The sequence below is a fragment of the Candoia aspera genome, chromosome 1 (genome assembly GCF_035149785.1).
Source record: "Candoia aspera isolate rCanAsp1 chromosome 1, rCanAsp1.hap2, whole genome shotgun sequence".
NCBI lineage: Eukaryota > Metazoa > Chordata > Lepidosauria > Squamata > Boidae > Candoia > Candoia aspera.
In genome coordinates, this window is record NC_086153.1 from 137,958,127 (window position 1) to 137,976,140 (window position 18,014).

Below are 18,014 nucleotides of genomic sequence, written 5' to 3' on the forward strand. Positions count from 1 at the left end.
TTTATTATTTTTATAAATAACTCAAGGTGGCGAACATACCTAATGCTCCTTCCTCCTCCCATTTTCCCCACAACAACAACCCTGTGAGGTGAGTTGGGCTGAGAGAGCGGGACCAGCCCAAAGTCACCCAGCCGGCTTGCATGCCTAAGGTGGGGCTAGAACTCACAGACTCCTGGTTTCTAGCCCAGCACTTTAATCACTAGACCAAACTGGCTCTCTAATAAAGCATTTCTTGCTGGTTTTGAACCCAGGAACATTCTGCATGTGAAACAAGCGTTCTAACTGCTGTGCCATTGAGATAACCTGCAATATGGAATAACCTGCATATGGAACTATTCTAAGTTAGAATGCCCAGAATGACAGTGTCATCTACCCTCTGGTGGCCATGATAGAAGCCTCTGCGTGATGCTTCCTTGGCACCCTCCACTGCACAGGATAACATCCACATCCCACCCAGCAGCCCGGATTAAGTACCATCTGAGAGTTGTAACCAAGCATACCTGGAGAGCACCTAGTTCAGAGTAGTATGAAAACACCGAATAAACAAAAATATTGACATTTGCATGTTAGTGAAAGAGGGCACTGGAGTTTTGTTACTCATGCATAAATGAAGTAAGAAACTTAGGATGGGGGAAAGAATGGAATGTTGCCATAGTCTCTTCCCTTCATCCCACCTTTACAATGCATACACTTTTTTAAAATGCCTCTTATATGCTTTTAAAATATTCAAGGAGAGGAGGGTTCCCATTCCTGCACTGCCATATGAGAAGAAAGTTGTATTTGTTGGATTTATAGCTATCAAACACTGTTATAAGGAAGAGACCTACTTAGGGGGATGTAATGGGAGCAAAAAAAAATAGTGTGGCCCTTTCTGATTCAGACACTAGTGTATTGATCAGAGACATACTGTACTGCCACCATAGAATTAGGTCATATTTTTCCTAGATGGAAAAAAAACACCACCTACTATGTCTTGTGGTTATAACCTAAGTGTGGAGTCTGGTATTGTGTTTGGTTCTTATTCTGACAGCCTTATATCACTCTAATGCAAATGGTGTCAAACACAAATAGTTTAAATATCTGTCTATCTTCTGGCTGTGTTCACCTGACATACTGACCTATGCGTAAATTAAATATGGTTTTATTCAATTATCCCATTTTCTAGGCTTGCGCAACTTCCAGTGGCTGGAGGGCTACACCAGGCAAGGGCCACTATCCAAAAGATGGGGGGGTGTCTTGTAGAGTGTGGAACATGGTCTCTGTTGCTCCCAGCGCAAAACACCTTCCTTTGAAGCATATATTATGCACGTTGTTCTGTCCTAGGCACCTTACCGGAGCGGCGGTCCGATTCAGGACCCAACCCTGCCATTTCCAGCTTCCTCACTGGTAGCATTTTTCACCGTATCTCCTCGGAGCACGGCCTGGCAGCATGCCGCCGGGGGACTTCTGCACGGAGTCTAAAGACTGGGCGTCCTGGATGGCATCACGCAACTTTCGAGAAAAGGAAATCGAAACTTTCGCCATGGAAGTGGTGATCACATGCCCGCCGTTATCTGCCTGTTAAAAAGCCGCGTTCTCCTCCGGAGCGCCGCAGCCCCGGCTGAGGTTGAGGCTAAGCAAAAGGGAGAGAAGGCGCCATGCCCCTGCCCCCCCGCCAGTTCCTCCGCCTTCTGCTCCTAGCGCTGGCCGCGCTCTGGAGCCGGCTGTCGCTCCTCTGTCTTTGGCGAACCCGCCACCGCAGAGTCTACCTCAGCGCAGCCCTTGAGCCGGGCGCCGCCCGCTCGCCGGTGCCGCTCAGCGTCAACTATCACTTCACCCGCCAGTGCAACTACAGGTGCGGGTTCTGCTTCCACACCGCCAAGACCTCCTTCGTCCTGCCGCTGCAGGAAGCTAAGCGGGGCCTCCAGTTGCTCAAAGAGGCGGGTAGGTGAGGCTGCCGGCTCCGGGAAGCTACAGAGGGGCGGCGGTTGGGCTGGTGGTGGAAGGGTTCCTGCTCTTCGGGATGCATTGAGAAAATGTCTCAAAACCACCCAATTCAACATTCTGTGTTCATATGTAGGGAAAAAATAGTTCATAAAATCTAGTGTTGTTTTTTTTAATTTATATTCTTCTTGCAGTAGGGTATTGCTTAAATGTTCCTGTCACTTTCTTGTTCTCTCTGGCACATCCCAGGTATGGAGAAAATAAACTTTTCAGGTGGGGAGCCGTTTTTGCATGAGAGAGGCGAGTTTGTCGGGAAGCTGATCCAATTTTGCAAGCAGGAGCTGAAGTTGCCGAGTGTTAGCATTGTGACCAATGGCAGTATGGTGAAGGAAAGATGGTTCAAAAATTATGGTAAGAGAAATGATTTTTTTTTAATCGTATGGCATAGCAGTTCAGTGTTCATGCTGCTTTTTCTTGCTGGGAAATCCTTGTGAGGTCCAGCAGCCAGATGTGTAGAGTATTTAGCCCTGACAAGTTGCCCCCCCCCTACCCCTGTGCACCAGAGGAGGATAGTCTACATTGCAGGAAGTTGGGCTGAGAGAGGGGGACTGGCCCAAGGTCACCCAGCCGGCTTTCATGCCTAAGGCGGGACTAGAACCCACAGACTCCTGGTTTCTAGCCCAGCACCTTAAGCACTAGACCAAACTGGCTCTCAAACAAATGATAATCAGCTGTTCTAGCATTATATAATGTATTTATTGTGCTGGTTGACTGGGAGAAAAGAATAAAAGGAATGGAATGGAACAGTCAGAAAGAAGATATGGCTGGCTGGCCAAAACCTAACAAAACAGTAAGAAACAAACTTCTTCATTTCCTCCAGTTTTCTCATCCTGTCTTTTATTTTGGGGCAAAATAAAAGACAGGATGAGAAATTGAATGGAATATCCTGGTAGGAGCATAACTCGCTGGCTGGCATTTTTACTGGAGCACTGTGGTCCCAATAAAATGCTCTGGGTTGGACTTGGCAGCAGAGCAAAAGTCTTTCCAGTTGAGGAGATAAAATTATCCTCCTGGGTCTTGAAATTTGTCCACCCCTGGACAAATCTGGACAATAAGGCTCCTGTTTCAAACTGTTTGGAATCTATAGCATTTTTTTGCTATGGCATGCAATTTTGTTGAATGCCCCAACAAATGCTTTTCATTTGTTTTCATTCTTATCCCCAAACTGCTTCATGTACAGTACTTACTATAAACTTTATCATTAAAAATATGGGGAAGGATAATAGCTTGTATTCAAGAGAACCCAGGTTCAGGCAGTCCAAAAAAGTGTCCTGTTTCTTGTCCTTGGAAATCTGGGGTTTCAAAATTTGGAGAGCTGCTTTCAGTTATTGTTGACAATATGGAGTTTGATAGACCAAGTATCTGACTTGGAATTAGGCAGCTTCCGATGATCTAGAGGTTTCTAAAAGGTCTCTGTCTTCTGTTTATTAATCATGCACTACCTTCACAATTAAATTGACCTCTAGGAAGCACCACGGGACCAGTTTTATCCTATTTAGAACTTGTCAGATGTCAGTACCCAGAAGTTAGCATGTGCATTTCAAAGTCCCTACCAGGAATTGAACTCAGAGACCTTTGAATTTTGGATTTTAGACTATATTTAATGCATTAGTTTTAGGAGCTATTCATGTCCTGGTGTTCAACAGTTGCAAGGAGCGGGGATATATAGAAGCTATCAGAATGGTATACTCCCCTCCAATGGGGTGATGGCAGAAATCAGGTAAAATCACATGCACGGGGCATGGTAATTAACATAATGTAACATCTGTATCTCTCTGTTCTGAGAGCTTTATGTTTACACCATTCTGAGAGCTTCACTAGGTTCACACAGCATGTTAAGCCATGAATTATGATTTCTAACCACAACTGGATTCACACTACAGACTGAACCTAAGCCAACAAACACTGTCACATAAGTTCTTCCCTTTAGTATTTTAACAGTGGTTGCTTTTTTCATCAATCATAATTTAAAGCTTTTTGTATTTACCATCATCAAGTATATTTTACCTTTCATCTTAAAAGTCTTTGTGTGCTCCAGTTTGGTTTCTGTATTCTAAAAATGGTTTGGTTTACTGACATATAAACAGCAACATATTAAAATACTTGTTTTTAAACAGGCTAGTTTTTAATAGTTAATTTTAATATCTCTGGTTTTAACTTTATTGTTATATACTATTGTAAACCTCAGTAAGCCAGCAGTTTAAACGTGAGATAATAAATCATGTTTACCCACTTAGAACTTAATAGAATTAGATGACAATTGGCTGATGATATTGAATACTAGTGAACTTTTTCTGTTTTAGGGGAATATCTAGATATTCTTGCTGTATCTTGTGATAGCTTCAATGAAGAAGTCAATGTTTTAATTGGCCGTGGGCAAGGGAAGAAAAATCATGTTGAAAATCTTGAAAAACTGAAGATGTGGTGCCACAAATACAGTGTTGCTTTCAAAATAAATTCTGTCATCAATCGTTTCAATGTGGAAGAAGACATGAATGAGAAGATCAAAGCTCTTAATCCTGTCCGTTGGAAGGTAAGAGCAAAAAGTTGACAGCACAACTTTCAGTATTATAAAGTGGAAACATTGCCTGAAATGGGTATAACCCCTAAAATATTTTTTAAAATAAAGAAAACGGCTCCTTTGTATTCTAGAAGAAACTGTCCACGTGTGTGGCGTGGATCTGGTTCATATTGTGTCATTACCCTGTCCATTGTATTCCTTGACCTCTTAGAAAAGTTAACTTCAGTCCCTTAAAGGAATCTGGACTTGATGCAAAAGAAATATAATTTAAATGAAAGGATTTGGAATCCAGCAGTTTCCTCAAAAGAGCCTGAGGACACACACACACACCTACATGCATTTGTTTTTGGTCCCTTCCAGCTTTCTTCATTTCACTTTCACATTTATAATTTGGCCTGATGAAGGAAATAATTTTATGGTTACTATTGTTAAAATATTAAGAGTCAGAATGTGCTGTAGATCACTTGGGAATCTACCAGTAGTTATCAATTTACTGCCACCCATCTTTGCTCTAAGATACTCAGTTGCTACAACATAGGTTAATATAAACCATCACCAAAGTTAGGGGTGGGGTTGATCTATAATAGGTTACTGTACATTTCAGATACCTTGACACAGAAATCTGCAGTGTCCTAAAGTAAAAAATTTTTAATTCTACTTTGCATTTAAGGGTTATTTGCTTATGGCATATTGGCAAAGGATCCTAGAAATCCATTCATACTGTATATCCCACAATGTCTTCAACTCCCATTAGGTGGCAGTAAGTCAGTTGAATATAAGGCTCTGTGTCCTTTGAAAACCATTTTTTTTCATCCCCTGCTGAACATATATGAGTATATTTATTTATCCCAAACATAACAGGACTTACTGATATAACTATTTCTTTTCTGATCTATATGGTCAAAATATTGGAGTTCTACCTGAAGCTTAAGATTTTTAGTATACCTGCACTTCCTAATATTCATCTCTGATTCCAATACAGGCATTTCAGAGGGGTCTGTAACAGCTGACCACAGTGTGAAACAGCGTGGTCACCTGAATTAGGTTTGATAGAGGCCAAAATAATTATCACTACAATATTTGATAACTTTAATTTGAATTTTTTGACCAAGTGAAGAAATAAGCCATATATATGGGTTGTAGAGAAAAATTTAAATATAAAAAAGGATATTTTCAGTAATATGGGCAGTGTTTCACACTATACCAGAACTGTTTCAAGCTTGACACACTTCCGAAGTGCTCAAAACACTGATTCATGCCCAGAACAGGGCTCTTGCACTGACACAGGACATTTTGAATTTGAGACAGAGTGTTTTAAATTCAAAACAATTCAAGTCTGAAACATTTTGCACGCAGACACATACCTACATAAAACCTGATAATATGGCCATATAAAAGTAATGGGCAATGATAGAGTCTTCTTTCATTTTCACAGGAGTTAAGTAAGATTGAGCAGGGTAGGAGCACTCAAGGTCCCTTCAGTTAAAAAGTGTTGTCTATCGGGACCTAGGAAGTGTGTTTTCTCAGTCATGGCACCTGCCCTCAGAATTAGCATCCCCCAGAAATCAGTATGGCTCCCACCTACAGCTGTTCCCCAAATCTGAAAAACTGTGCTCCCAGGTTTGGGGTTAGGGTGGCTGTGGAGACTCTGCTAGTTTTCTTTTAATGTGCTGGGTTGTTGGTTGCAGATGTATATGTCTTTTTTCTTTCATTCTGTTGTTTCTGACTTCTGAGATGTGAGCCACACAAGGTTGCTGGGAGTTGGCCGGCCTCTAAAACCCATAGAATAAAGTAAAGTCTTACTTAATTGGTTACAAAACTCATATGATTTGTGTAAAAATAGCAGCTGTTTAGTTTCTTTTACTTCAGGTCTATTGTTTTTACCTAGAAGAAATAACAATAATAATAACAATAATTGTATATGCTGCCTAGCAGCTCTGGGCAGTTTACAGATTTAAAAAGTTTCATTAGATGTCATTAAATAATAAATGACCAGTCAAGAAGGACAATGATCCAATATTCCTGGACATAAGCCTCATTGACTTCAGTGGGACTTACAATGGTTATATAAAGGACTGCAGAACAAAATTTCTTTAAAATCTTAATGCAATGTAGGAATGGGGCAGCAGGACCATAAAGCAGTCTGCCTCTTGGGCCAAGCTGAGCATCTCTTTGATAAAAGTGGTTTTGCTTCCTGCCTATTGATTTTGAAGTCAAGATTTTCAAGTATGTAAGATACCATGAAATGCGAGTGGAGGTGTGGCATTTGAACTGATGGCTCAAAGGTTTTGGAAGTCTGCCAGAAAGCTATATGAAAAAGGGCATCAGTTGTTGGTAGCCTCCTTCAGAGACATTACAGGTAGTCCTCACTTACTAACCACTCATTCAGCAACTGTTCAGAGTTACAACAGCACTGAAAAAGGAGACTTACAACTGGTCCTTGAAGTTGTGGCCATTGCAGCGTCCCCAGGTCACATGATAGCAATTTGGGTGCTTGGCAACAAGCATGTGTCTACAACGGGCTCAGTGTCATGTGACCACCAATTGCGACCTTCATAGCCGGTTTCCAACAAGCAAAGTCAATGGGGAAGCCAGCAGGAAGTTGCAAGTCACGATCACATGATGTCATGCTTAACAACCACAGCTGATTTGTTTTATGACCACAGCCAGAACTGACAAATTGGCATTGTAAGTTAGGTGCAGTCATGTGAGATTTCACTATATGACCACACTGCTTAGTGATAGAGTTGCCAGTCCCAATTGCAGCCTGTAAGTGAGGACTGTATTTCTAATAAGTCCATTGCTGCTATACTTTAAAGGTAAAGGTAAAGGTTTCCCTTGACGTAAAGTCCAGTCGTGTCCGACTCTAGGGGGCGGTGCTCATCTCCGTTTCTAAGCCTTTAGAGCCGGCGTTGTCCATAGGACACTTCCGGGTCATGTGGCCAGCATGACTCACGGAACGCCGTTACCTTCCCGCCGAAGCGGTACCTATTGATCTACTCACATTTGCATGTTTGTTATGGCCTAAACTTTGGTGAGTTTATCATAGGGTGGGCAACTCACAGTCTACTTTCAGAGGCTTAAGGACACATTACAGGCCTAAAAATGCAAAGCCCACCCTGATGAAACAGTTTTCTTGGGGGGGTTTCGGTGGGGTTACAACCAAAATTGATGTTTTAATCTGCAGAATTTAAGGCAGAGGATTTTGCCCTTAAACCTTCCCAAACTCACCCAATATGCAGAAAACAAACAAACAAACAAAAGTTAAAGTTAAAATTAATTCTCATATATTCTGGTGAACTCATGTCATTTATTAGATGGGGTGGACTGCAGTCCATGAAAATATAGATGGCATAAAAATGATTTGACTTTATAGTGCCAAGACACCCTTTAGTAGCTCTCTGCCAGTGGAAGAATGTGCTTGTCCCTGATACAGTTTTGCAAAAAGTCTGTCAGATTCCCTTCATAGTGTTATTATATTGCACAGTAATTGTCACCAGCAAGAATTCTCTCTTAATCCTACACTTGATGCTTTCTAGGTATTTCAGTGCTTGCTCATTGAAGGAGAAAATACAGGGGAAGAAGCTCTGAGAGAAGCTGAAAGGTTCATCATCAGCGATGAAGATTTTGAACAATTCCTGCATCGTCATAAAGATCTCTCATGCTTAGTCCCCGAATCTAATCAAAAAGTAAAGTAACAATGTTGATTGTTCGTATATTTTGAAAACAACATATTTAATGCTGGGATTAGAAGTCCTAATGCTAATTGCTAACAGAAAAGTGCAAGCATCCAGGTTCTTTTGCCTTTTGCTACAGTATAAGAAAGCTTTTTATGGGTATTTGTTAGGATGCTTGCAATTTATGCCCCTCGGCATTTTGGCTCTGTATGGTTGGAATCTAGATGCCCAGTGTTATACCAAGAGGCATTGCTGCCCATTTCTTCTTAACACTGTTGCAAGCAGTTGCATCAGAAATTAACAATAATGACTTAATCATTTCTTAAGCCCAGGGCCACTAAAAATAGTTAGACATATAAAATTATATTAATACTGTATCATGATACAGTAATAACATTATAATACATCACGTAACCGTTGATAGCGAATACTCTGAACAGGGGCATAAACAAGTAAAATTAGATTTTGCAAAACCACAAATTAGTGTTGGGTGCAGCAGAATTTAACATTCCTAGGATCTCAAATTTGTCTTACTTTAGACTATCATTAAAGGAATGAAAATAACTCTTTTCCCATCCTTTAATTTTTCCCCATTTGGATTATATTTTATAAACTTACTGTTTGTCCTCTTACGCGTCAGTAAATTAGATGAAGTGCATATTTACATACATATCTGAACAGTCCCATACATAAACAGTACTGGAAAACATGTGAACCTTTGATAAAATGGACCTTTATGTTGTATCTCAATGATTTTTTTGCTGCTGCTGCAGATTAATATATCTCATGCAACACAGTCTGTCACACATTTATTCAAAAGTGATGCCTGTCCTGCTTGTATAGTAATATAGCAAGTATGTACAGAAATTGTAGCCTTGGTTAATAGAAGTTTTCAGAGAGAGGGCTTCTAACACTACTAATGAAAAAGCACTCAGCAAATTATCCTCCTTCTTAACTACTGAAATATATACAAGATTCAAAGATATAACAACCTAATAAGGTTGCAGGTTGAAAATACTGTGTATCATTAAGTAAATGAAACAGAGTAGTTGTATGACCATAGGTCTTGGTCTGGAAACACACAGTATTTCGCTGGAACTGTTAAGATCTTCCCCACCAATAGCATAGCTGTCATCCAGAGGCCACATCAGCTAATGTATGGGAACTCCTAATATTTTCTACAAGTTTTAGCATAAGAGGTTATTCTCAAGCAAATAAATTGTTTACCAACTCCAAGTAAACTTTTGTGTCTACTATAACAATCCAATAGTTGTGATAATAGTGATTCCCTATTCAGGTAGTGCATGTTTAGTGACCACAATTGGGACTGGCAACTTGGTCATTAAACAAAGCAGTCACTAAGTGAAACTGCAACTGTGCTTATGATCTTACTTCAGGTTCCTTTGCTTTACAGACCTGTGAAGGTCATAAATAAGAGGATTGGTCATAAACTTACTTTTTCATCACTGTTGTAACTGCGAACGGTTGCTAAATGAGGCAGTTGCTAAATGAGGACTACCTGTATTTAAAAAGAGAACTGCTTGAATCATGTCCAAAGTGTAAGACTGCTGATTTTACAAGAAAAAGAGACATGGAATTGATGGTGTTTCCTTTTTCAGGCTCATCTCTACCCAAGTAATTTTCTTGTAGCCAGGCAAACTTTTAGTATCAGTGCTTCAGGTAGGGAAAAGTACCTAGAGAATAATATGATATGGACCAAAGGAGTACTCCTTCCAAATCTCTATGCTCTTCTTTTTATAAGATCTGAGCAATTTCATGTTTAAATGTGGACTTTTGCCTTGTGCCTGTTTTTGAGCAACTCACTTAAATCATCAGAAGAATTCTATGGTGCATCTCTCCTGGAAATGTAGTAGTTGTGGGTGTTGGGCAATCATAGGACTGAATGATGTAATGTCGCATCAGATTTCCATGATAGACCCTTTCTCTCTGCTAATCTAATTCTCTGGGCACAGATAGCTTTTAATTTGCATTCTAATGTGATACAGTCAATCCTGAGGGCTATATTTGCTCTATTTTGTAACAACAGGTCAGAATAAAAATAAGCTATACAAACTCATGGATAAAATCTGCTATTATTATTGATTGTCTTCACTCTCTAAACATACAGTTATATGTTATGGTAAATTAATGTAATTGTTGCTTTTCTGTCTTTTCACAGATGAGAGATTCCTACTTAATTCTGGATGAATATGTAAGTCATTTTGTGTGTTATTTTATTTGCCCTCTATTTTGAAAATATTTTTCCTATTTCTGAAGCCAGAGCTTTATTTTATTCCTTGCCATAGGGAGATCACAACTTATACTTCTTAGAAGTAAAACCCGCTGAAATATTAGGCTTCAGATATAAGTCTCCCTTATAGTACATATATTGTGGAAATCTGACTTGGTGGACCTTGGAGCAACAGACTCTGGATACAACAGATGAAAATTTCCATTGTATTTACATCACTTTATATCATTTGTGCAAGGTCATAAATTAGATGCAATTATTTCATTAATATCACTTGCATAATACTGTTGCTGTGAATATCATGTTCTTTGATGTAAAATAGAGTCAGGAATAACGGAACCCCCCTCCCGCCCAGTCCATTAAATGAAAAAACTCTGTATGTGTTTATTCAGTAGTGAGCCATTGCATTCAGTTCAGCCCACTGGACTGGAATGAAGTGCAATCCATGTAGTTTACAGAAGTGGAATTGTGCGCATATGTACAGTACAACCATGCGTTGTATGCCCATACTCAAAACTCAGGTACTTTAACTGAGATGTCAAGATAAATAAGCTAAAAGAAAAAGAAAAGAGGGAAAAGTCTAGGCAATCAATACAAGATTGAGATACTGCACGTATATCTCTGGGTCCTTTGATGCCAATCTTTATAACTGCTGGTTACAGGCACCTGCTGGGTTGAAGCAAATTTTGGAGTAAATCAGTTTACTTCTACAACTTTGGAATATACATTGATCCAGCCTAAATCTTCTTCTGCTTTGCTGGGAGACTGTATCTCCAGCTGAAACTCTGTTTCTTAATCATTTCTGCTGTTTGTCTTGAGATCAAGATTTGTGCTGTCAACATCTTTGCTGAGGTTTTGGTTTCTGCTATACAAATGGCCAAGATTGTTTGTTTGTTTGTTTGTTTGTTTGTTTGATTGATTGATTGATTGATTGATTCCTACAAACAGACCTACACATATACATATGTATTCTGGCCTGGGAAACTACAGACCCCTAAGTTTCAGCATAAAAGCACCCTGAAAGGCCTTTCAGACAGTTTGCCCTATGTTATTTTTGTTGTTTTGTTGCTATTCCTATATGGAATCTGACAATAAAATCTAAACTGGCTAGATTATATATATTCCATTGTGCATTGTACTGCACATCTATGCACAAATAAAAACGATTCAGAATGCTTTTACTGTTGTTTGTGGAATAATTCTTCCCACATGAGCTAAAAACAAATGCATTATGGTAAATGGCATCATTCAGAATCATAAATATTAATAACACTATTCACTTGTATATAATTACTTGAAGTCATTTGCAGGATTGGAGTTAGCACTAACTTCAAGCAATTTGGTTGTAAATCGTTTAGTTTGGTAGAACAGTTGTACACACTCACAATTCCCTTCTACTGTATCTCTTTTGTCTGTGTTTCTCCCAGATGCGTTTCCTCAACTGTGTAAATGGCCGGAAAGAGCCTTCTCGATCAATCCTGGATATAGGTGTAGAACATGCTATACAATTCAGTGGCTTTGATGAAAATATGTTTTTCAAGAGAGGAGGCAAATACATCTGGAGCAAAGCAGATATGATGCTACAGTGGTGATCAAACTGTTATTTGCTGGACATGTCTGCAAGTACAAACTGTACTCATTTTACTCTCCTCTTCAGAGAAAGATGCTCAGTGCTTTTTTTAGAAAGACACCATCCTGCATTCTAGGTACCATAGGCGCATGGTGATACTCCAGCGCTGCTTATTGCAAACAAAAGAGTATCTGAAGTTTTGTTCACAAGCAATGAATTGCACCAGCAACCAGCACAAAATATGTTGGCTTTAGAAAGACACTTGTCCAGTAGTCAAATGCTGAATATCGGGAAACCATCTGGGCTGCAAGACCCTGGCTGCTCCCATGTTGTAGGACTGCAGAGGTGAATTTTAAAATATTTAATGCCAGTGGGACTCTGCTATGTAAAGAAAAAGGAGATGGTGATTGTTTGTGAACACATGAATGCTTGGATACCAATTTACATACGTAAGGTCAGGGTCATTAAACTAAAGTTTTGGGAGGAATAGTTGTAAACAGAAGATACAGCAGAATATCAGGGTACCATGGTTATCACAAGTGTGTTACTGAAAATGATCCACAATAAATTTTTTAGATCTTGGTTGGCAATCTTTGGGTGACCCAAAACTGCCCTTAATGCTTCTAGGAAAAGCATAGCAGGTGGGCAGAGAGAACAAAGGCCAATGTGAGTAGGGCTGCCCAGGGTTAGTATTTTCTGCATTTTTCTAAGGTTCTTTTGTTTGTGTGTGTGGAATGTGAGTTTTGTTGGCAATACTGCAGATAGCCAATTTCAGGCCTTCTGCATGTTTCTTACCTCAGAATATATGTGGAACTGTAGCACTGGCTTCTGCAACTTCAGTTATCAATTCTGGAAGTGAAATGAAAGTGAAGGCTCCAAGGGCTGCTGATTTACACTCCTATCATTAACTTATATCGTGGAGCTATATATATGATCATTTTTAAAAGAGAAAATTCTAAATCCACTTATGGTTAACAATGGCTAATACACCTTTGGAATAATCTGTGGAAAATAAAGGAAGATATGTTTTATTTTGTGATATGGTTTTCTGGTTAATATTGTTTTCATTGTTTTCAACTGTTGTATTGTTTTGTTGTTTTCATACTGTTTTTAACTGTTTGTGAGCTACCCAGAGTCATATATGGAGATGGGGAGCTATATAAATTCAATAAACATGATATATATACAGTAATTTTTTCCTGCAAACTGATTCATTTATCAAGGCTTAATTTATTCAAGTAATTTTTCCTGCAAACTAATTCATTCATCAAGATTATGCTCACAGAATTTTTTTGCAGGATGCTAGAATTCAACTGAACAGTTCATTGGAAACGAAGCAGTTCATTTCTAACACAAGGTTAAAAGCTGCCTCTTGTTTACTTATCCCTATACTGCTGCTTTTGTGGAGATATTTCTGTTATTGCACAGAATGTGTTCTAATGCTGCTTTGGCCCAGGTACACAAGGGGATGCTGTCTTCCTTACCTGCACCTAATGTCTCCTTCAGATCTATTTGAGGGTCCCCCAACCTTCCAGAGCAGATTTGGGGGCCACCAAGGAAAAAAGGAATTCTTTCCATTCCAGATGCTGCACATTAGTTGTAATTTTCTATCATTTACTTGGCTGATCTTGGAAAATTATACAGGCTTGGACTGATTAAAACTTGGATGGGAGATGACCAGGAAAGGCCAGAACTTTAGGCTATACTGAGAAGCCAGTAAAATTCCTAGAAGGCAGTCCTGGCGATGACAAATGACTTCCATTTTCTCCCCAGACAAAGGCTATACAGATGTCACCAGAAATCCAACTTGAGCCAAGGGAACCTTCACCTTTATCTTCACTTTACATTCTGGGATGGATTTTTAAATTATTATTTTCAAAGTTAACATAAGGAGGTATAAAATCTGACAACTTCAGTTTACCCTGTTTTTTCAAACTTAATTACAGCAGTTGTAACATTTATTCACCAGTAATAATATATACCAGTAATGTTTACTGGTAAGCTACATCCCTGTTGGGCAAAAATACCTTAACCTTTCTTTTATAGGAATTTAGAATGTAATTTGTTGTGGGTACCTCGTGAGTCGGTGTTGACTCCTGGCGACTGCCTGGACTAGTCCCTGCAATTTTCTTGGCAAGGTTTTTCAGAGGTGGTTTGCCATTGCCTGCTTCCCAGGGCTGAGAGAGAGTGACTGGCCCAAGGTCAACCAGCTGCCTTAGTGCCCAAGGCAGGACAAGAATTCATGGTCTCCCTGATTCTAGTCTTATGCCTTAACCACTACATTAAACTGGCTGTCATATGCATTTAGTTTGGTTAAATGTCTGATCTTTTGTATTTGTGACATTACTAGATTGCTGTCAGCTTGGGGAAAAAAAACATTGATTTATATTGTTATAAATATGGCTTATCAATTTAATATTTAGTCTTGCTGGGGGAAAAGGGTCTCAATTCAGAAATGAAGCAATGTGCCCTGGATTCTGATGCTTGAAATAATTGGAGTCATATTATTTTAGATTTTTATCCTACCTTTTTTATAAATAACTCAAGGCAGTGAACATATCTAACACTTCTTCCTCCCATTTTCCCCAGAACAGCTACCCTGTGAGGTGAGTTGGGCTGAGAGAGAGGGACTGGCCCAAGGTCACCCAGCCGGCTTTCCTGCCTAAGGCGGGACTAGAACTCCCAGTCTCCTGGTTTCTAGCCCAGCATCTTCACCACTAGGCCAAACTGGCTCTCTTATCCCCTTTTCTTTATGATCATGGGTAAGGCTGAAGACCCTTCACTCCGGGTCTGTCTTTAATAACTTGTGCTTACTGCACCAACAAACCTTTTTCTTATTAAGAATTCAGACTTTCACCCTTCCCTCCACTGCTAAAGTGTTTTGGAGGGTCATGTGAGGAGAATGTGTTGTTCCTTTTGACTGATAAATGTGTAGAACTCTTAAAAGATAACCATGCTCTGTGCAATTGTCACTGCTGTTCAGAAATTGCTTGGGATCCCCAATATCCCAATGCATAATACTGTATCTACCTACCTACCTACTTACCTATCTTGGGAGAAGGAAGGCAGATTCCCATAATGTATGCACTTTTTGTGAGGAAATTACAAAACCGGGGGGGGGGGGAAGGACAGCTATATTTCACATACTGATTTGGATAGTTTGAACCATATAAGCTTGCATTAAAATGTAAACGAAACAGATTTCTCACTCTTCAACAGTGAAAAGACTACAGTATTAGCTAATGCTGGCTGAGGCTGATGGGAATTCTGACTCAGCAACCAAGTGCCACAGACTGCCCATACCTGCATCTTAACCATAGTAAACACAAACATATGAATTACCTCAAATAAGCCAGCCGTAAGCTATCTTTTTGGAGGGAGGGAGGCTTAATTCAACAATTTTCAGGTTCAAATTAATATTAATTGAAATGTTCAAACCTAACCTGACTGTGATCCTTTTAATCAATAGTAATTGTATTTATTCTTGAACAGCATGGTAATATTTGATATATGGCTTTTAAGCTGGTTTTGATAACCGTCTACAGCTGCCAGGCACAAATTTAGACCAAAGCCACAGTATCTATATAAAGATTTAATACTGTACACCACTGGGGAAAAAATAACTGAAAAGGCTTCTTAAGTTGCAGTTCCCTTAATCTCTATTTTTATTGCACTAACCATAATCATATTCAACTCCAGTGGAACTAAAGTGTGCCCAGCATTCTTTCATTTTGTGAATGTAAACTTCTTGCATAACAGCCCCCCCCCAAATATGTAAAATACCACAGAAGCAATTATGGAGCTTCATTCCATAGCAGTTTGGTAAAATTTGCCCTTCTTCAGATAGAATGTTGCCTAAATAAAGCTTGAAGGTCTGCACCCAAACCACACAACCTTTTATTAGATTTCATGATTTAAAACCTCAGAGCAATCAATACACAGGAACACAAGCATTCTGATAGCTATTCCACCACTACACCCAGTGACATGCCAGTGTTACAATGCTGCTTGCTGTTCACCCATAATTTCTGCAAGCAGAAAATGAATATATTTCAGTCTTACAGAATTATGAGGCACAGGAATTCTGGGAGCCACAAGTTATCTTGATAAGGGCTCTGATTTTAATTCAACTTTGACACTTCCATACAGACAGACAGTTCTTAACACCACCAGTCAACAAGCATATACTGTACAGCTCTCCGGGTTCCCTCCTTACAGGATTTTAAAGATCAAGGAAAGGTTTCTTCTCACTGAACACTCTTGTGTTACATACAGTGGTGTCTGCAGGACCCAGTGCTTTCATCAAAATGAGGAAAGTGGCATCACACTGTCACGATGCAAGCTCTGCCCCTTTTGTATGTATGACATCACAATGGACATTTAAAGGAGGCAGAGCGTGTGTCCAATGGAAGTGGTTCTATTTGTCTCCCCTGCCTCCTGCCCCCCGCCCCCCTTGACACCCTCTGCAGATTCCATGCTCACACTGTGGCCAAGCGAAAATGCCTGAATTGGAGGGTGACTCTCCTCTTCCACCATGGCTCCTCAGGAGCTGGAATTGCCATTGGTGATCAAGGAGGTAGTAAAGACTAATAATGGTGAGCCTGATGAATCAATCCCCTTATACAACTGTCTAACTTAGGGCACACCTAGATGGCTGCACTAAACTGCATTCCTCCAGCCTCTGAGTTGGCAGAAAAGTAAATTGTCTTGATCGCTGAGTTCGAATTTGCCTTAGTCACGAGGTGACATGTACATTTGATGTGGGACAATGTAGAGAAAATGATGGCCATCACCAATAAGTGCATCATATTCTACAGTTCAGCCATGCCTTGTCTTTTAGCATCTGCCACCTTAGGTTACAACTTAATGCTCTCCTTAATAGTAGGGACAGTCCGGGTTACAAAAAAGGAGGGGAGGAGTGTTGGGAGAGTGCAGGAAAATAAAAACTGTTAAATTCTCTAAAATCCCATGGATGAACCAGGGACCATAAATCTTTCTCGGGCAAAACTTTACTGCTCCCAGAGACAACGGATTGGCTCAGAAGGACGCTCTTCTATCTCCCTCTCTATCGCGGACTGATGGCATCCATAGGACCACGTAAGTGAGTCGATCATCAATGGCTCTGGCTTGGGACACGGCGTCCGCCCAAGCATGAAGTCTGGCGATAGCGATCTGCACCTCGGGTTGAATTTGAAGGCTCTATCCCTTGTCTTTGGCACCGTAAGCCGGCAGAGGGCGCGCAGGGCATCCGCGGCGCTCCCAATTTAGCGGTCGCTTCAAAGCAAACCCGCTTCGGCTGCAAAGCCACAGAAGCTTAATGGCGCCCTTGTGCTCAGATTAGCTATTCCCTTTCCCTCCTCCTCCTCGTCCTCCCCCACCCACCTTCTTCCTTCCTAAAGGGACAGAAGGAGGGGGGAAGAAGAACAGAAAGCGGCCAGCCACCGTGGCAAGGAAAGCGCGCAGACCAGCCTCGGCAGCGGGGGAGAAGCGGCAGAATGTGCAGGGTGCCCACACCCCGGAAAGGCTGCTCGCGCGACTGAGGAGGAGCGGGCGGCAGCGCGTGGTCCATGCAAGCGGGAGCGGCAGAGCGCAGGAGGCGCCCGCTTGGCCGAGGCGGCCGGGGCGGCAACCTTTTCTCTTTCCGAGGACAGCAGCGGCAGCAGGAGAAGGGTGAGGCGTCGCCGTCGCCGGGCTCTTTGTACTCCTTACAGGCGGCATCCTCTGGGAGCTCCTCTGGGTAGGCCGCCCTCATCTCCGGCGTCGCGGCTCCAGGACCGCCCGGGCGGAGATGAGATGCAGCGCTCGCCCGGCCGCCCGCGTGCAGGGCCGTCGGCGTTCGCTTTCGAAGCCCGAACGATTTGCTGAGGCGGCCGCGCGACAGGCGAGCTTGCACAGCTGTCATCCGTCGAGCAGTCTAACATCTAGCTTGTATTAGAGGACATCCGTAAGCGTTATTTAGGTAGAGTCAGCGGCATACCGTAGTAGGGGAGGCACGCTAATCTGGACCACGGT

General features: G+C 41.0%; 2 protein-coding genes across 2 annotated transcripts in view; both read left to right on the top strand.

Moving 5' to 3' along the window:
• Window positions 1–1,600: 1,600 nt before the first annotated feature.
• Window positions 1,601–13,186, top strand: RSAD2 (radical S-adenosyl methionine domain containing 2). Its single transcript, XM_063314184.1, has 6 exons — window positions 1,601–1,923; window positions 2,173–2,334; window positions 4,287–4,516; window positions 8,044–8,193; window positions 10,361–10,393; window positions 11,860–13,186. The coding sequence occupies exons 1-6, from the start codon at window positions 1,638–1,640 to the stop codon at window positions 12,022–12,024; spliced, it is 1,026 nt and encodes a 341-aa protein (XP_063170254.1). The 5' UTR covers window positions 1,601–1,637; the 3' UTR covers window positions 12,025–13,186.
• A 4,236-nt stretch (window positions 13,187–17,422) lies between these two features.
• The window catches only part of RNF144A (ring finger protein 144A), a 62,742-nt gene continuing 62,150 nt past the window's right edge, over window positions 17,423–18,014 (top strand). Inside the window, exon 1 of the mRNA XM_063314195.1 lies at window positions 17,423–17,672. Within this exon, the coding sequence (XP_063170265.1) occupies window positions 17,570–17,672 (103 nt within the window). The 5' untranslated portion in view covers window positions 17,423–17,569. The remainder of the gene's footprint in view (window positions 17,673–18,014) is intronic.